This window comes from Carcharodon carcharias, chromosome 16 (assembly GCF_017639515.1).
Source record: "Carcharodon carcharias isolate sCarCar2 chromosome 16, sCarCar2.pri, whole genome shotgun sequence".
NCBI classification, from domain to species: Eukaryota; Metazoa; Chordata; class Chondrichthyes; order Lamniformes; family Lamnidae; genus Carcharodon; species Carcharodon carcharias.
This window is the reverse complement of record NC_054482.1, coordinates 95464286-95484816: the sequence shown is the minus strand read 5'-3', so window position 1 is coordinate 95484816 and position 20531 is coordinate 95464286. Positions and strand designations below refer to the sequence as shown.

General features: G+C 41.2%; 1 protein-coding gene across 1 annotated transcript in view; it reads right to left on the bottom strand.

Moving 5' to 3' along the window:
- The window catches only part of LOC121288969 (phospholipid phosphatase-related protein type 5-like), a 143379-nt gene that overhangs the window by 66290 nt on the left and 56558 nt on the right, over positions 1 to 20531 (bottom strand). Inside the window, exon 3 of the mRNA XM_041207833.1 lies at positions 15120 to 15252. Coding sequence (XP_041063767.1) covers positions 15120 to 15252 — 133 coding nt within the window. The remainder of the gene's footprint in view (positions 1 to 15119; positions 15253 to 20531) is intronic.

Sequence of the window (20531 nt, the reverse complement as noted above, 5' to 3'; positions counted from 1 at the left end):
ATAACATAATCAGAGAACTTCTCGCAGGCCAGTGTGGCTGCTAATTCTTCTTCCTCAATGGCTTCATATCTTTTCTCTGTGTCCTTGAGAGATCTTGAGGTGCAATAAATTGGTCTTCTTTTTCCATCTTTTTGAACTTGAAATGGCACTTTGCTGAAGCCTGTAGATAATGTATCTGCTGCTACAATTGTTGGCAATTCTGGACTATAGTGCGCTAGAATTTCTGGTGAAATTAGGAGATTTTTGATTTTGTCAAAAGTGTTTTGCTGGTCCGCGTTCCAACACCTCTGTTGACCTTGGCTGTTGTAACAGCTCATTGATTTCCACCACGATTGGTAGGAACTTGCCTATTTGGTTGGCCATCTCAAGGAATCTTTGTAATTCTGTGATGGTTCTAAGCTGCAGAAACTCTCTAATCAGTTTGCCTTTCTGCAGATCTGCAGTAACTCCTTAAGCTTGAATAATGTGTCCTAAGAATTTTATCACAGGCTTTTCAAATTCACATTTGTTTTTCAATGTCAAACATGCTTCTTGTAGAACCTTGATGACTTCTCTCACTCAAAGTCCCCATTAGGAACCGTGTATGAGAATATCATCGTTATGGCATATTACTGCTTTCATGCTTTTAAGGGGATGAGACATCATTCTTAGGAATATCTCAGATGCAGAAGCAATCCTGAATAGTAACCTGTTAAAGCAATAATGACCAAATGAGATGATTAAAAGGAGTTAATAATCTAGATTCTTTGTCCAGAGGCAACTGCCAAAAGCCTGTTTGTATTCAATTTTGTGAAGAGGGTGCTCTTTGCTAATTTGGTAAGACTTTCATCCACTGATGCCATCGGGTGGATCTTTTGCTCTATTGACTTATTTAATTGAGTCAAGTCCACACAGATTCTAAGTGAACCATTAGGCTTTGGTGTTGTGACCATTCCAGAATACCACTTTGTCAGCATGGTTAGTGGTGAGATGATCCCTTGTTCTAACATGTGTTCAATCTCACTCTTGACTTTGTCCAAAATTGGGTGAGCGACCTTCCTCACTGTGAAGAGACACATAGGCTTAGCATCTGCCCTTAGCATTAATGATATTCTGCCTCCAGCTTTCTTCAGCCTGAAAGTAGGGATGGAAATTCACTTCTGAATACATTACTGGGCTGCTCAAACTTTGTAAATCAGCCTCAGCTGTAGGCGTGCTTTTCTACACAATAATGATGACTCCTTGTTCTGTATAACATAAAGGGGTTCAATAATTTTCTTATCCTTGTATCTTGATCTCGCCAAGTATCAGTCTATTAGTTTCAGTGTAGCCCATCTTGCAACAGAATGGAGGATGGCTGTAATGGGCTGTTTTTCAGCTACTTTACGTAACCAGATGGTCCTGAAACAGCTATGCCAGTATCCAGTTTGAATTCGGTGAGGTGGCCATCAACTTCTAATTTAATGCTCCAATAATTATTTTCTGTTTTGTTAACTTCTTCTAGGAAGGACTTTTTTCGTGGTTCTTCCACTTCTTGGATTTGGTTTGGCCTTGTTGTTTTCTCTTTCTTCTTGTGAGTTACTTGCATTTTAGATCCACAGATAATTTTAAAATGCCCCAACTTTCCAGAGTTGTGGCATTCTGCTCCCTCTGCTACGCATTCTTCCATCTTGTGCAAGGCTTTCCCACCACACCAAGAGCATTTAAAGATAGCAGTTGGTGTGCTTTCTGCTGATTTAAATGCTTTTGCTTCAATGTGCTTTCTCTTTTCTGTCCGATATATTGAATGGTCTCACGCATCCTTTTCCAATGGACACCACTTTCTCCATGAACACCATTCTGTTTTGCTTCCTAAGCTCAGTCTGTCACAATATTAGTACTGCCTTTTTGAGAGTTAAATCTTGCTTCATTTGCAACTACTACAAAACCACGTATTAATTCATCTCTGAGGATCCCATAGTTGCAATTTTCTGCTAGCCTGTACAGGTCATTTATAAATCTATTCATTCACTGGGATTTTGTTTCCTCTTATAAAATGTTGCTTGTTCGATGGTTACATTTTTTTGGATATTGAAATATGCATCGAATGCCTGGAGGACTTCATCGTATGAGCTTCAAGCCCCATCAACTCTCTATCATCTGCAATAGTTCCTATTGCATAAGGTACTGACCTAACCCTTTTGTTCATTCTTATGCAAACCTGAAGCTGCTCTGTATCTGGAGAATCTCTTCTTCCACTTGTCACAGTGTCAAGCCTGTTGCGAACCTTTAGTGCTTTGGAAAGGTTCTGAGAGTGGCAACCTGGACTCCATGAGTGTCCTAAGCTCTAGGTCTGTTTCTGATCCCTCGTTTGGTTTGTAGGTTGTGATCTGTACTTATTGCTGTCTGAGCTCTGGGCCTGTGCAAAAGCCTGTGTCCCATGCACTCATGATGCTCTGTTCTCAGGTGAGTCTTCAATCTTTTTTTCTTCTTATCCTTTTTCTAAGGATTTGCAGTTCTTTTAGGTCTGCAGCCTTCACTTGGGTGTTTTCTGGGTCTTTTACGCTCTGTCTGCTGTCCCCATGTTTTGTCTTACGTTTGGGGTCTAGATGGGTTTCCTTAGGGTTTTCCTGTTAGGCTAAGAATGTTACTACAGACTGTTATTCTTAAAAAAAACATTCTTGTTTATTTACAGATATATCTACATCTATGAGGTTGTACTTCTGCTTCCCACCAAATCTGTTACTTAATCATGTGATATTGCATCATAATTACACCAGCAGTTACATCAGTATCAGGTGCTTCTCATATTACCCCTTTACTCTACAGTTAATAACACATTCGCTGCTCCAATACGCAGCCAGGGATATCTTAGTTCGTGGTCTTCATTTAACCAGCTAACCTCCCAACATGTGATGAGTGGGGCACAAACCTTCAGCATAGAAGATTTCCTCATGGGATCCAGGGGGCACTGTTAGGGCGGGTAAATGACATGGGTGACTTTGGACAGAATTTTGCTGTCGGCGAGCAGGGGGTGGGGCCCGTACGCTAATGTATAAAATGACGTGGGATGACATCAGGGGGGAACCCCCGACATCATCCCACCCCATTTAAATTTTCAGGAAGGCGGGGGGCACAGCCAAATCAACTGTGTGTCCGCCAACCTGTCAATGCCCAATTGAGGCCATTGACAGGATAATTTAAAGAATTAAAGGACCTGCCCGTCCAACCTTAATGTTGGCGGGCAGGCCAGGAGCCCTGGCGGGCAATAGAAAAAACAGGAAACCTCATCCAGCGGTGGGATGAGGTTTCATGTAGGGATTTAAAAAGTTTAATAAACTTATAATGTAAATTATGAACATGTCCCATCTCATGTGACATTGTCACGTGAGGGGAACATGTTAGGGATGTTTTTCCCTAATTTTCATATTTTTAGGAGTGTCAGCGATCTCCCTGAGGCAGCACTTAGCCTCAGGGAGATATGCGCTCTTTTGTGCGCATGCGCGAAAGTGCGCACTCTTACTTTTGGGGAATCCCCCCTGCCCTCACAGGAAGTGCATAGCGCTTCCTGCCACACGTCACACTGGGTGGGCCTTACATGGCATGGCCACGTAAAATGGCAGCGGGGCCCGCTTCTCCGGCAGGGATCAGCTCCCCACCCGCCAGAGATTGGGTCGGGCCCACTCACCCGGCAGGCAGAAAATCCTGCCCTTTTAATATGGTATCCACCCACCTGGCTTCCACTGGGTGGAAGTTACCACCAGGGATTGTTACTTTTGTTAAGTTATTTTTAAAGGGTTACAATAATGGCTTTGCTTATGATCTTGCCACTCTCAAAGATAAAATAACAAAGCCGAAGAAAGGTTGTCTTTTCTAGGTCTTGATCATAACATTGTGTTATCTAACGGCAGCTCACTGCACAGCAGCAGCTATAAGAAATCTCCATGGAAACGTTAACTGTGTCCAACTGATGAACTCCAAAAATGCAAATGCCCGGAGAAGAAAATATGACACAATTCTGTTTTTGGGCAGAGAAGAATTTAGCATAAATATTACTCTTGCAAGTAAACACATTTTGGATATTTTATTTACATTTCACTTGCAAGATGAAGATTGTGAGTGTAAAAGTACTTGCATGAATATTTTCACTTTGGAATGAGAGTAACACTGTTCAAAATTGATTTTTCAATTAATTGTTGAACAACATCTTATTGGAGGTGATATGTGCAAATACAAAAACAAAATTGTGAATTTCTTTTAACCTTAAAATGGTTATTTTTAAAAAGTGCTTTTAGTATACTTTAAGTCGAGTTTTCTTATATTTCTACCTCAGATCGTAATCAAGGGATTTTCAATATTTTCCCTCAATATTTGTGGATCAAGTTACAATATAACAGCGCAGCTAGTTAGAGACCAGCATTGTTTTAATCTATGGGAAGCATAGGTTAGACAAATCATAGGAAACACCAGAAATCACCATTATTTTCCAATACAGTGCTTTTCAACAAAGAAAGACCTGTTCATTTAATTATTAAACTTCCCCCATGCACCATGCAATTTGGTACTGAGCTGCATTGTACAGGATCTCCTCTGTACTGCATTAGCTGACTATGATTAGGGTGCTGGAGAAATCTTACAATGGACCTTAGTGTTCCTGGACTAGGGAGAGGAAAAATCAGCCTGGGTTCTGGCTTTTGATGGCTATCCCCTCACCTCACCTCAGCAAAGTGTAGGTCCTCAATACCAGATCCAGCATGACTGCGATGCTGCCTTCGGTCAAGTGTATTCCAGGTTGCATCAGCGATAAAAGTTATACCAGTGAGAGGCCCTTGATAGCAGAGCAATCCGCTAGCAAATTTGTTGCTCCCCCATGGCATAGAATAGCACTGCTGATAACGGCAGACTTGCTACAACCTCTAGCTTCTCACATCTGAATTAAATGAAAGAGCAGTGCAGAGAAAAAATGGCTAAGGGATAATGAGAAATATGGAGAGAAAAGAAGAGAGTAAGCCACAAATATTATCAATTAAATCTCACTTCTATTTCCACTTCTGCTTTATCCACTTGAAATGAAATCATTTTGAAGGTGCATTTACATTTTGAAAGCTGAAAAGTACATTCTGCATTCAAAAGGTTGTCCTCAAAACTTGCTTATTATTACAGATGTCACACCATTAAGCCATGAAATTTTTTGACATAATCTTTCCAAATAGCATTGAGAGTCTTCTAGATAAATAATCTATTACCATTAAAACCAATTTCCAAGCCAATGCTTATTAAGCTTCTCACAATCCTGGATGGAATAATTATTTGTGCTTTTTGGGTCAGCAAAAGAAGCAGGAGTAGGCTGAGATATGTATCAGCTAATGGGTATTAAACAGAGAGTCAGTTTTTCGACATGTGTCAGTTTGTCAGAAGTCACAAGAGTAATCAACGTTTTTTTAGTGAGATTGGAATTGTCAATATTAACAAATTAAATTAGTTGGAAGGTAGGACTGTAGGGTTTCAGAACCAATCCAGTCATTTAGGGGCAGAGTGGAGGTTTTCAAAATTAATTACACACCTTGATTCGAACATGTACGAAAAGCTTTTGAAGATAAACCAGCAGTTTCTGTAAGTTGCACTTACAAATATAGCTATTTAATATTTCCTCTCAAATAATAAATATATTGCTAAAATGCAGCTTTTCAAAAAAAATTTCATTTCCTGAAATGATGGTCTTGAGTTTAGCTCTCAGAGGGAACGCAGCATAGTGAATTTCCTGTCCTTTTGGGATAGGTAGCACAGAGGCTAACAATTTGGGTTTATTAGCATGGCACATGCCAACCTCCAGCCCAACAATTAAAATTGGATGCCTGGAGGCCGTCATGTGGGACCCAATGGAATGGACCCCAATACAAGATAAGTGCTTGCGAATTCTGATCATAGGAAGAGGGTTGAAAACCTAGGGCTGGAGAGGCTCAGGATTTCTTTATGGGACTTAGAGGAGCACTGTTTCAGGCTTTGTCAGCTGTTTCTAGCAGGTTTTGACCTTGTAGAGAAGCTACCACTGCTGCTCTGCTTGTCCGCCAGATTAAATGTCAAATTGGACACCGAGTGCATTATCAGAGCGAGACCTTCATATTTAAAGTGGAGTCCGTCAAGCTGGGCAGGCATCCTTGCAATGTAAGATGCAGTTGGCCATACCAGGATGTGGAATGAGTGGATAAATGCTTTGATTCACTTTAGCATTCCCAACCTCCCAACCACTGCCATAGATAGATTTGTGCCATATTTGATCCTGAGATGAACTTCTAACCAGATGTTCGCACCATCACTGCAACCATCTATTCCCTCCTCTGTAACATCACCTGACTCTGCCTGTGCCTCAGTTCATCTACTGCTGAAACTCACATTCATGCTTCTATTCCCTCTAAACTTGACTATCCCATTACATCTCTGATTGACCTCCTGTTGCAACACAGCCTGTGTTCTATTAATGTCGACCCTGAACTTCTTGGGAGATACTAAGCTGTTTTCTTAGATGAAGAATTATTTTCTTCAAGGCCAGCCACAGATGCTTTTTGGAGATATGTATGAATGCATTAACTGTCTATATTTGAGCATCCTGGGTTAGAAAATAAAATAGAGTTGGCAATGGGATTGAGTTTTGCTGGGTTTAAGAGGTTGCACTAAAGCTCTCATTATTTACAATTATGTATAGCATACTATTGAGGTGTATACTGCAGATTGAAGTGTGTTGTGTATTTCAGTTATGTTGTATAATATTGAAATCTAATTGAAATTTGTTTAGCTGTCCATGGTGGAGGACACTCAGTTACCAAGCAGTTACCAAGTAATGAGGAAGACAGCCTGTAAATCTCAAAAGCATATTGTTCAACATCCACTGTAGCTATGTGAAGAGTACCTCTCCTCAGGTCCTGCCTGCCTGTCCTTCAAATTTGTGGTCATCATCCCCTCCTCAAAAACCCAACTCACAACTCCTCTGTCACTGCAGTTACTGCCCCATCCCCAACCTTCCTTTCCTCTCCAAAATCCTTAAATGTGTTGAAGCTTTCCAAGTCAGTGCCCATCTTTCCTAGAGATTTGAATCTCTCCAATCAGGTTTCCACTCCAACCACTGTAATGAAATGGCACTTATCAAATTCACAAATAACATTCTACGTGACTGTGACAGTGATAAACTATCCCTCCTTCCTAAACTATTCCTGTCTGCAGCCTTTGGCACGGTTGGCCACACTATCTTCAACAATTTTCCACTGTCATCCAGCTAGATGGGACTGCACTCGCATGATTTATATTGTTATCTATTTTGTCATAGCCAGAGAATCATTTTCAATGGCTTCACTTCCTGCTCCCACACCGTTACCTCTGGTGTCCCACAAGGATCTGTCCTTAGGCCCTCCCTATCCCTCATCTATATGCTGCCCTTTGGCAACATTATCCGAAAACATAATGCCAGTTTTCACATGTACGCTGACAACATCCAGCTTTACATCAGCATCACCTCTCTCGACTCCTTCTTTGTCTCTAGATAGTCAGAATGCCTGTCTGATAACCTGTACTGGATGAACAGAAATTTCCTGCAAATAAATATTGGGGAGACTGAAGTCATTGTCCTCTTAGCCATTGGCTCTATCATTCTCCCTGGCAACTGTCTAAGGTTGATGTTCACAATTTTTGTGCCATATTTGATCCTGAGATGAACTTCTAACCAGATGTTCGCACCATCACTGCAACCATCTATTCCCTCCTCTGTAACATCACCTGACTCTGCCTGTGCCTCAGTTCATCTACTGCTGAAACTCACATTCATGCTTCTATTCCCTCTAAACTTGACTATCCCATTACATCTCTGATTGACCTCCTGTTGCAAACCTAAGGTTATAAAAAGCTCTGTTGCCTGTGTCCTGTCTCACACTCAGTCCAATTCACTGATGCTTCCTCTAACTTATATTTGCTCTATGTGGACAGCTTGTTGTACTGCGCAGTCCATTTAAAATTGATAGTGGTTAAATAGATAGGTTTTAATGAGAGTCTTAAAGGAGAAAAGAGAGGGGGAGAGGTTTAGAGCGGGAGTTCCAGAGCTTCAGGCCTTAGAATCTGATGGTACAGCCACCCAATGGCAGAGCAATTAAAATCAGGGATGCTCAAGAGGCCAGGAAATGGAGAAGCAGAGATACCTTGAAGAGTTGTAGGGTGGAGGAGATTATAGAGATAGGGAGGGACAAGGCCTTAGATGGATTTAAAATAAGGATGAGCATTTTAAAATTGAGGTGTTGCTTAATCAGGATCCAATGTAGGTCAAACATATGAACATATTACGAATATATGAATTAGGTGCAGGAGTAGGCCATTTGGCCCCTTGAACCTGCTCCACCACTTAATAAGACCATGGTTAATCTGATTGTGGCCTCAGTGCCACTATCCTGTTACCCCTGACCCTTTGGTTCCCTTGTTAGTTAAGTGTTTATCTAATTCTGCTTTAAAAATATTTAATGACCCTGCCTTCACCAGTCTCTAGGGAAGAGAGCTCCATCGACTCACAACCCTCTGAGAGAAAAAATTTCTCCACCTCCCAGTCTTAAATGGGAGAGCCCTTACTTTTAAACTGTGTCCCCTAGTTCTAGTCTCTCCCATAAGGGGAAACATGCTTTCAGCATTTACTCTGTCAAGTCCCTTCAGTATCTTATATCTCAATAAGATCACCTCTCATTCTTCTCAATTCCAATAGAAACAGGCCCAACCTGTCCAACCTTTCCTCATAAGATATCTCCCTCATCCCAGGAAGCAGTCAAGTGAACCTTCCTGAACTGCTTATAATGCAATTATGTCCTTTCTTAAATAAGAGGACCTGCAAAATTGTGCACAGTATTTCAGATGTGGTCTTACCAATGTCCTGTACAACTGTAACCCTACTTTTCAGCAAACTGATAGATGACGGGTCAACAGCAATATCCCGTCTAAGCTGTTGGGGTGTGTGGCTGTCGAACAATCAAGAACGAAGTGTGCAGGAAGCAAACAGGCAGCACACAAGCTCTATTACCATTAAAATGTGCTGTTGACCCGTCATCTCTCAGTTTGCTGAAAAGTAGGGTTATAGTTGTACAGGACATTGGTGAGACCACAGCTGGAATACTGTGCATAATTTTGCAGGTCCTCTTATTTAAGAAAGGACATAATTGCATTATAAGCAGTTCAGAGAAGGTTCACTTGACTGCTTCCTGGGATGAGGGAGATATCTTATGAGGAAAGGTTGGACAGGTTGGGCCTGTATCTATTGGAATTGAGAAGAATGAGATAATCTGCCTTGATATCTCCTCATGTGCTGGATGTCACATTTTATTTGGTAATGCTCCTGTTAATCACCTTGGGACATTTTACTATACTAAAGGTGCTATATAAATGCAGGTTGTTATTATGAATCAATGTATCGATTTGCAAATCCTAGATAGTTACCCCTCACTGCACAAAATTTATCGCTTTTGCCTGTTCCTTAAGCTAATTTCCATTCATTTTTTTTAATAGTTGCGCTGTGCAATGTTTTTATTCAAATAAAAGATTTTCTTTTTTGACAGGTTTAAAGAGCAAGGTAGGCTAGAAATTCGTTTGGCAATAATAGCAGATAAATAACACTCATCTGTCCATTATCTTAACGTGCCAGTTTACTTTAAATGCATTAAGTATTAATCTGCTATTATTTGCTATTACAGACTGGAGGTCTGTGACTAGTGGTGAGCCTCAGGGATCTGTGCTGGGACCATTGTTGTTTGTTGTTGATATCAATGATTTGGATGATAATGTGGTAAATTAGATCAGCAAGTTTGCTGATGACACTAAGATTGGAGGTGTTGTGGACAGTGAGGAAGGCTTTCAAAGCTTGCAGAGGGATCTGGACCAACTGGAATAATGGGCCTGAAAATGGCAGATGGAATTTAATGTGGAAAAGTGTGAGGCGCTGCATTTCGGAAGGACACACCAAGGTAGGACATACACAGTAAATGGTAGGGCACTGAGGAGTGCGGAGCCACAAAGGGATCTGGGAGTCCAGATACATAATTCCCTGAAAGTGGCGTCACAGGTAGATAGGGTTGTAAAGAAAGCTTTTGGCATACTGGCCTTCATAAATCAAAGTATTGAGTATAGGTGTTGGGATGTTATGGTGAGGTTGTACAAGACGTTGGTGAGGCCAACTTTGGAGTATTGTGTGCAGTTCTGGTCGCCTAACTACAGGAAGAATATCAGTAAGATTGAGAGAGAGCAGAGAAGATTTACTAGGATGTTGCCAGGTTTTAAGGAGTTGAGTTACAGCAAAAGATTAAACAAGTTAGGACTTTATTCCTTGGAGCGTAGAAGGATTAGGGGAGATTTGATAGAAGTTTACAAAATTATGAGGGGTATAGACGGAGTAAATGCGAGTAGGCTCTTTCCACTTAGTTTAGGAGAGATAAACATGAGAGGACATGGCGTTAGGGTGAAAGAGGAAAGGTTTAGGGGGAACATTAGGGGGAACTTCTTCACTCAGAGATTGGTAAGAGTGTGGAACAAGTTGCCATCAGACGTGGTAAATGTGGGCTTACTCTTAAGTTTTAAGAATAAATTGGATAGATACATGGATGGAAGAGGTCTGGAGGGTTATGGTTTGGGTGCAGGTCAGTGGGTCTAGCGGAATAATATTTCGGCACAGACTAGAAGGGCCGAATGGCCTGTTTTCTGTGCTGTAGTGTTTTATGGTTCTATTGTTAGCAGGCATCTCTACCCATGTGTTAATAGGCTTCAAAACAGAAAGTATGTGAAATGCCCGACAAGTTTAAAAGCTGAAAACAAAGATTAACAATTCAGAGTGGCCTCTCATTACAATGGTTTTAAGATTTTGGCCCGAAGTTGCACAATGACATAAGGGCCTTAGCCAAAATCGTGCCTGAGTCATGATTCCTGAAGTCCCACCCCTGAACACGTCACCCACCATTTTCACAGGTGGAAAAGTGGGGTGGGTTGTAGTTTGTACATCTGTGGTTCAAGAAAGCATCTGCACATGTAAGAGTGTAGCTGCGTTCAAACAGATCCAATTTTCATTAATGGGATGTCCAAAACATGACTTGTGGGCTTTAGATATTTAAGCAAAAGGTGAAAGCTGCCAGAGCTATTTGGAGAGGTGGGGTACCCTTTTTGAGAGGTAAAGTGACCCTTTGGGAGAGGCCAACTGCCCTTTGGGATTGCTAAAAGTAATCATGAAAGTTCATGAAAAGCATATAAACTCAGAAGAACTGTCAAGTTGTCAAGGCATTTAAATCCCCAAGCCCTTTAATTTTTTTTGAAAAAAAACAGCCTGCAGTTGAAAAAAATCCGTGCTGGCAATTTCACCAGCTGTCCATTGACATGACCCGGAGGATTGTAGAATTAGCTGCATGACTACAATCTATCATTATCACAGTGGAGAGGAGGGGGTGCTGTAAGTTTACATTTTGATTGATAGCTCCAAGTGGTTATAAAATCTTTGATGTGGGGCTATGAAGACAAATGTTTGCTTTCATAAGGGATTAAAAACTTGAAGAAAATATTTGCTTCTATAAGGGTTTAAGTGCTGGAAGGAAATGTTTGTTTTATAATGGATTAAGTACTTGTGGTAATTTAAATGTATTGAATTTTTTTTAAGATTGAGGGTTTTGTAATCATTAAGCTCTCAATAGGCATTTAGAACTCTATTTTATTTCAACTCAGCATGGATCCTGATGTCTGCCCATGATGGATATTGGATCAATTGGCATGGAGGGTGTGAGGGTGAAAGGATGGTGGGTGAGGGACATGAGTTGACAACAAGTTGGCATATGGGTTATAAAGTGCCATGGGGATGAGTGGGGATCATGGGTTGATGTGAGTTGGCACTAAGTTGGCATAGGGGCTATAAAGATACATGGGGATAGGTAGAGAAGCATAGAAGGTATTGGGGCCATGGGGCTGGACAGAGGCATGCGTTGGCATGGAGGTATGAGGGGCCTTGGGGGTGGGTAGAGAGGCATAGGGTGGACATGGAGAATATGAGGGGCCATGAAGGTGGGGAGCATGGATAGGGCATGGGGAGTGTATGCAGGGTGAGGGGGATGAGGCTTAGAGGGCATTTTTTAGTTTTTTTTTTCTGATGGGACAAAGTCCCGGAGCACCGAGGCTGGCCTTTTAGACAGTTGGCTTTGCACTAGGCAGCCCTGTGGCTGCATACACACTGTTGGAGCAGGCCTGACTCCGGTTAGCCCCCAACCCATCCCAGAATGAAAATCTGAGATTCAGGGCTCTTTTCCCAATGTCGGGTTTGCGGAGCTGGGAGCTTTCCCGATCTGCCCTCATGACTCAACTGCGAAAAGCTGCTGCTTTAAGCAGCACATTATCAATTCAAATAATTTCAGCACTGTCATGGGATAAGGCCAAATGCGATAGCGAGCTGATTTTGTCTTTTCAATGGAAGAAGATAATTGCAACCACATTCTTTACATAACTGATTCACAATACAAAAAATAAAGGCAGCACTTAACGTCATTTAAAAACACAATGGCTTTGAAATTATGCTGCGGAATACAAGCATTTGAATGTTTAATGCTCTTATCTGAAACATTTTCTGCTGCTTTATCAGAGGTGTTAGTCCGAATAAAATATGTGGTTTAATATCTCTTAAAGAGGTGGACAGGCAAATTTCAGAGAAATTGCTCAAAATAATTGTGTACTAATTTACTCTACAGTCTGAATGCTGTAGTCAATATTTGTTTTATTATGTAACAACAGTAAACGGCGGAGAACAAGGTTTGGCAGACTGAAGAATATAGATTTTGACCATACTAAGTGCTCAATATGAATCAATGACAGCAATGTGTTCCAAAGTAGAATGGCTTTCCTTCTATAATTGGTTCATGTTCAATCTCTGAGAGTGCCTTTGATATATTTATAAATGTATCGTGCGTTATCAGCTGATAGCAGCCATTGCCGTCATTAAGATTACCACCTGCTAATGCTTGTTTAGTGAGAAATAGTAAAAACCGTTCCCTCAGTATCATGTATTTTCAGCCAATCACTATTCCTATTACAGTCCAAATATAAAATGCAAGTTTGGGCATGAAGTCTGTCAATTATGAAGAGCAACAAATTTCAAGTTAATAGTAAAAGTGTGCCCCGTGGTAGTCTGTACTCTTTCCAAAAACTACCGTCTGTTCCTGGTGTCAAACTGTTTTAACAAGGCAGAAACCTGTTCAAATTGTAGCCATTTTCGATAGAGATTTAAGTTAAAGGTTTTATGACCATAAAATGCATAACAATGTTTAATGTTATCTTACTATTTTAGTTCATTCAGCAATACAACTGAATGAAGTAAAAACAGGAAATGCTGGAAAAACTCAGCAGGTCTGGCAGAATCTTTGGAGGGAGAATCTGAGTTAACATTTCAAGTCCATATGTCTCTTCTTCAGAGCTAAAGAGAAGCAGAAATATGATGGATTTTATACTGTTTAAGGGAGGTGGAGCTAGTGGAACGAGATAGGAGATCAGGGATAGATGACAGCTGAGGAAAGATTGACAAAGGTGTCAGGGACACAAGACAAAAGGAATGTTGATGGTAGTGATAAAGAGTAAAGAAGGCGCTGATATTGGCATAAAGTTAAGATAGCGGAAGGTAATAGCTGAACAAGGGTCAGCACTCTGAAAGCAAAACATAAAAACAAGTGACAGATGGCCGTATGGGTGAAGGGGATTTTGGGGAAAAAGGATAAAAAATGAACAAATAAATGAAAGAATAAAATAAAATTAAAAATAAATAAATAAGTAAATAGATAAATAAACATAAATAAAAATTGGATTTAAAAAGGGGGTCAAGAAGGAGGAGAGAAGTTGTTGAACTCAATGTTAAGTACGGAAGGTTGTAAAGTGCCTAATCAGAAGATGAGGTGCTGTTCCTCCAGTTTGCTTTGGACTTTACTGGAATATTGCAACAGGCCAGGGGCAGACATGTGGGCATGAGAACAGGGTGGTGTGTTGAAATGGTAAGCGTTGGGTGGGTCATGCTTGCGGACAGACCAAAGGTGTTCTGCAAAGCAGTCACCTAGTCTGCGTTTGCTCTCCCCATTGTAAAGGAGACCACATTGGGAGCAGTGAATACAATAGACCAAATTGAAGGAGGTGCAAGTGAAGCACTGCTTCACCTGAAAGGAATGTTTGGGGACTTGGACGGTGAGGAGGGAGGAAGTATAGTGGCAGGTGTTGCAGTTTTCGTGATTTCATGGGAAAGTGCCGTGGGAGGGGGATGAGGTGTTGGGGGTGATGGAGGAGTGGACCAGGGTGTTCCCGGAGGGAGCAGTCCCTATGGAATGCTAACAGAGGGGTGAGGGGAAGATGTGTTTGGTGGTGGCATCATGCTGAAGTTGGCGGAAATGGCGGAGGATGATCCTTTGAATGCGGAGGCTGGTGGGGTGAAAAGTGAGGACAAGGGGGGCCCCATCATGGTTCTGAGAGGGAGGGGAAGGGGTGAGGGCAGAGGTGCTGAATATGAGTCAGACACAGTTGATGGCCTTTTCAACCACAGTGGTGGGATGTGGGGATGGGTATCCTCGGTTAAGGAAAAAGGAAGATATATCAGGAGCACTGTTTTGGAAGGGGACATCATTGTAACAGATGCAACGGAATCAGAGGAACTGAGAGAATGGGATGGAGTCCTTACAGGAAGCGGGTGTGAGGAGCTATAGTCGAGTTAGCTGTCGGAGTCGGTGGGCTTGTAATGAATATTGATGGACAGTCTATCACCAGAAATGGAGACAGACAGGTCAAGGAAAGGAAGGGAAGTCTTGGAGATGGATTATGTGAAGGTGATGGGGGGGGCGGGGGGGTGGAAATTGGAAGCAAAATTGATAAATTTTTCCAGGTCCAGATGAGAGCATGAAGCAACACCAAATGAGGGTACGTTTGATGATTTTGTACATTCCACTAGATAATATTCATATTATTAATTTGTGAAAATTATATTGTTGGCATATTTTAAAGGGTGCCTTGAATACAATTAGAAAGGAAATTACAATAATCAAAGGGCAACAATGTGGCATTATGTATTGTGAATTTTTTAATTTAAAAAATGTTAGCCTTGCAAATAGGCATGCTTTTTCAGATAGAACTTTAAATATCACTCTTACCAAGGAACCTAACCGTTCTGCGCACCAATGGATTGATGTAGCAACAATCTCCAGTTATTATGGTCTTCTCACGACTTCCAAACTCCTTAGTAGCTGATTGAAGGAAAAATACAGCCACTTCTCCCACGATCATCTTTCAAACAATAAAGAGATTATTGCATTTTAAAATTAGCACAATGAAACATGGAAACTGTAACACACATGCACTGCCATCGATTACAGATTTATTTTGGTTAGCATCGAACTGAATCCTCTTCAGGTTTACTGGCACATTTTGGCAAGGCTAATACATTTATTGCCGATTAAACCCAATCACAAAGCAATGAATCAGATCATCTTTGCTCATGGATAATACTGTGGTATACAGCTATGTTTAGTAAATACATTACATATATTAAATATATATTATTTTAACCAGATGTACTTGTGTGTCACTATTATTCACCAGCAAAGATCTTCTCTTACAAATTTGTGCCATCCTAAAGACACAAAGGAATACCCTGTACTGGATTTTGAAGTCTTAAACCCCTAGTCTACTGTTCATAACCCTGAGCCCCTACACTGCTACCTGGAAAAACTCAGCAGGTCTGACAGCATCTCGAGTCCGTATGACTCTTCGGATTTCCAGCATCTGCAGTTTTTTGCTTTTATCCCCTACACTGCTATCTGCTAGTTGTGCAAATGATACCACCTGACAAGCAAACTGTACAATTGTTTGAAATACTTTAAAGCTACCTCTTCTCGGCACCATTATAAAAAATTTAACCAGCTCTGACAAATGCTCTAAAAATGTGCCACTTACAGCGAAGCAACAAAATGTTTAACCTAATGATATTCAATATCCATTGCTATTGTGTGGCCAATTGACTACTAGCAATTGCCAGGCAGCAAAATGGAAATATGATTGTCAGTGTGAGAGGTTAAATTATAGCACATTTTAAAGTGAATCTGTAAGGAAGAACAAAGTCTATAATTTCCCCCCAATTGTTCGAACACATTTTCTGCCATAAGTTTAGTCTGGCAAAGTTTACACATTAACAGCCTACTTCTGCACCTAATTGTGCAAATTGTTGAGAACAAGTTGTTGAAGCCTGCATCTCCAACCTCAACCTTAGGGTTGCAACCTTCCTGGATAGTCTGGGAGTCTCCCAAGACGGGTAATAGGTCCCTTTGGTGCTGCTGCTAGCATCAACCTATGAGAAAAGTTCATGTGTGTGCAGTTTGTACATGCGTACCATTTTGGCTGTCTTCATTTGTAGCCCATGACCCCAATCCATGTAGCTCAATGCATTATTATTTTTTATCTCTCTTCTCCCTCCCTCAGTCAGGTACTTGTGTCAGTGTATGTCTCTTAGTTTGTGTGCATCTGTCTCATTTTGTTTTGTATGATAGTGGTGGAGAAGCTGCTGCACAGAGAAGTATGGAAGTAGAAGGCAATAGAATAGTATCAGGACATCCAGGACAAAGCAGCCCACTTGATTGGCACACCATCCACCACCTTCAACATTCACTCCTTCCACAACCAACTCTCAGTGGCAGCATTGTGTACTACCTACAAGATGCACTACAGCAACTTACCAAAACAGCTTTGACAGCACCTTCCAAACCCATGACCTCTACCACCTCAAGGGACAAGGCTAGCAGACACATGGGAGATCCACCACCTCCAGTTCCCTTCCAAGCCAAAGCCACCCTGACTTGGAACTTTATCGCTGTTCCCTCATTGTCGCTGGGTCAAAAACTTGGAACTCCCTCCCTAACAGCACTGTGCATGTACGTACACCACATGAACTGCAGGTGTTCAAGAAAGTGGCTCACTGTCACCTTTTCAAGGGTAATTAGGCAGGGGCAATAAATGCTGGCCTAGCCAGCAAGACCCAAATCCCACGAAAGAATAAATATTAAAAAATTGTCACAAAACAGAGAGAGAGGTTTGCAAAGACGAGAGTCAGGACTGCATGAAAGTCAGGAAAAACTACATTGAGCACTGCTTGAGGATAAATATTAACTACCATCTGCCTGTATGCAATCTCAAACTTTTTTCTCATTCATCAATAAACCTGTGTTATTTCAAGGGTTTTGGTGTACCGATAGAAAGGCCTTACAGTGCCAGTACATAAGTAGACCTTCAGTAAAGCCAGTGCTATTTGTGGAGCATCCATCATGTTTTATGGCACTACCATTGTGCTAAATAGGATAGATTCAGAACAGAATCCTTCAGCAGGGTCCAGGTACAGAGGTTGTTGTGTTTTATGCCTTGGAGGTATGCAGAAAAGACACCAGCTTTTATGTCTAAACAGGAGTTTTATTTACAAGGCTTTTAAAATGTCTGCTCTCATGCTTACAACTCCTGGCTTTTAGTTTAATTTCTGTTTCACTGTCAACACACCCAGGCTTGACTAAAAGCGCACAGAAAACAGTTAACAGACACACAAAATCAAATACCAAACAATTGAACAATTGAATATGACACAGGTCATTTATAGATCATGAACAAGTACAGAATTAATTAAAAAGGCTAATGGAATGCAGAACTTTACATCAAGAGGAATAGAATACAAGAGGGTAGAAGTCATGCTTCAGCTGTCCAAAGCCCTGACTGCACCTGGAGCAGTTCTGGGCACCACACATTAGGAAGGACATAAATTGGTCTCAAAGAGTGGTAGATTTACTAGAATGATACTTGGACTCCATGAGGAATAAACTCTGAGGACAGATTAAACAAGTTAGGGTAGTAATCCCTGACATTTAAAAGATTAAGGGGTGATTTGATCAAGCCCTTTCAAGATATTGAGATAGGCGGAATAAAGTGAAACTATTTCTGCAGGTTGGGGAGTCTAGGGCTAGGAGGCACAATTTACAAATTAGAGCCAGATCTTTTAGGAGTAAAATTAGGAGGCACTTCTTCATGCAAAGGCTGGTAGAAATTTGGGGCTCTCTTCCACAAATGGCAATTAATGCTAGATCGGTTATTTCTTTTAAAACTGAGATTAGCCAAAGGTATTAAGGAAAATGGGATAAAGGCAGGTATTTGGAATTCTAATAAATTTGTCAGGCATGATTTGCCCTTCATGAAGACATGCTGACTCTGCTTGATTGTATTATGCATTTCTAAATGCTCTGTCTTTACACCCTTTATAATAGACTCCACATTTTCTCAATTACAGATGTTAAGCTAATTGGCCTTTGGTTGCCTGTTTTTTGTCTCCCTCCTTTTTTGAATAAGGATGTTACATTGACAGTTATCCAATTCTCTGGGACTTTTCCAGAAATTAAGGATGCTTGGAAGATTACTAGCAGTGCATCCACTATCTCTGCAGTTATTTCCTTTAATATCCTTGGACAGAAGGGCTGAATTCAAGAGGAGGGGTGAGAGTGATTACCCTTTGATCAAGGTAGCATTTGAGCAACTGTGGCATCAAGGAGCCCAAGTAAAATTGAAGTCTATGGGAATCATGAAGAAAACTCTCCAATGGTCGGAGTCATATCTAGCGCATAGGAACATGGTGGTGGCCGTTGGGCACTGATCATCTCAGCCGCAGGGCATCACTGCAGGAGTTCCTCATGGTACTGTCCTACACCCAACCATCTTCAGCTGCTTCATCAATGCCCTTCTATCCAACATAAGGTCAGAGGTGGGGATGTTTGCTGATAGTTACACAGTGTTCAGTTTGTGTGCCTGCATGCATTAACAGCTGAAAAAAGATTCAGGCTTGGGCTGTAAGTCACAAGTAACAGTCATACCACAGAAATTTCAGGCAACAAACATCTCCAAGAAGAGTGTATCTAGCCACCTCTGCTTGATAATCAACAGTATTGTCATCACCGAATCCTTCAACGTCAACACCTGGGGGTCAATATTGACCAGAAACTTAAGAGGGCCAGCCACATAAATAACGTGGCAGAGACTGGGTATTCTGCGATGTGTGACTCGCCTCATGACTCCCCAAAGTCTTTCACCATCGACAAAGCACAAGTCAGGAATGTGATGGAATTTTCCCCCCTTGCCTGGTTGAGTGCAACTCAATAACACACAAGAAGCTAGACACTATCCAAGACAAAGCAGCCTTCTTGAAAGGCATTCCCAACCACTGCCATAAACATTTGCTTTTACCACCATCAGTATATTGTGGCTGCAGTGTGTACCATCTACAAGATACACTGCAGCAACATGGCAAGACTTCTTTAACTGCACCAGCTAAACCCGCAACACCTACTGCTTGGAAGTACAAGAGCAGCAGATGCATGGGAACACAACCACCTCCAAGTTCCCATCCAAGTCAAACAGCATTCTGACCTGGAAATGCATCACCATTTCTTCAGCGCTGCTGGATCAAAATCCTGGAACTCTTCCCTCGAAGTACCTTCACCACATAGACTGCAGAGGTTCAAGAAGGAAGCTCACCACCACCTTCTCAAAGGCAATTAGGGATGGACAATAGGTGCTAGTCTTATCAACAACTCCCACATCCCATGAATGAATTTTAAAAATCTTAAAAGTAAACATTTGCATTTATATTGCCCAATACTATATCATTGAAATCTTTCAAATCACTTCTCAGTGTTACTTTGTGGGGGGTGCAGTGGGGAAAGAGGGGAATTGTAGAAATTATTTTTTGTATGCAGATACAGCAGTCTCAAACTGGCAGTGAGATTAATATCCAGTTAGTGTCTTATATGGTGATACTGGTTGAAGGACACGTATTAGCTAAATAGTACCATGCAATCTTTAATATCCAGTGGATATTATAGAATGAAGGCAGTTTATTGTCTCAAAGGATGGCACCTTTGCCTTTCCAGAATATTCTCAGTACTGCATAAGAGTGTCAGCCTAGGTTATACGTCCAAGTGCCCGTGTAGGGGGTTGAACATGCAGCCTTCTGGTCCACTGCTGAGAGTGCACCAAGCTCACTTAGCAATTGTCATCTTGGAGAAATTTCTCAGTCAACCAGCTAAACTAAACTTAATTCTTTGCTATTAATAAAAGCAAAATATTGCAGATACTGGAAATCTGAAAGAAAAACAAAAAATGCTGGAAAACTTCAACAGTTCTGGCAGCATCTGTGGAGAAAGGTACAGAGTTAATGTCTTGAGTCCGTATGACTCTTCCACAGAGCCCCTTACGAAGAGTCATACAGACTCGAAATGTTAACTCTGTTTCTCTCTCCACAGATGCCGCCAGACCTGTTGAGTTAATTCTTTCCTTGAAGTGTCACTACATAAAAAAGTAATGTCATAATATTGGATTGATCGGTTGATGCAGAGTGTAAACTGCTGTGCCCAAGTCAACATTTATACTTTGAAGACCATTGAATATCTCCAGTGCATTGCACACATTCATTCACATGGCAAAGCAGCTTCTAGGCTTCATGCATCAGCTAAGCACTTTAAATACACTATGGTTTGTTACCA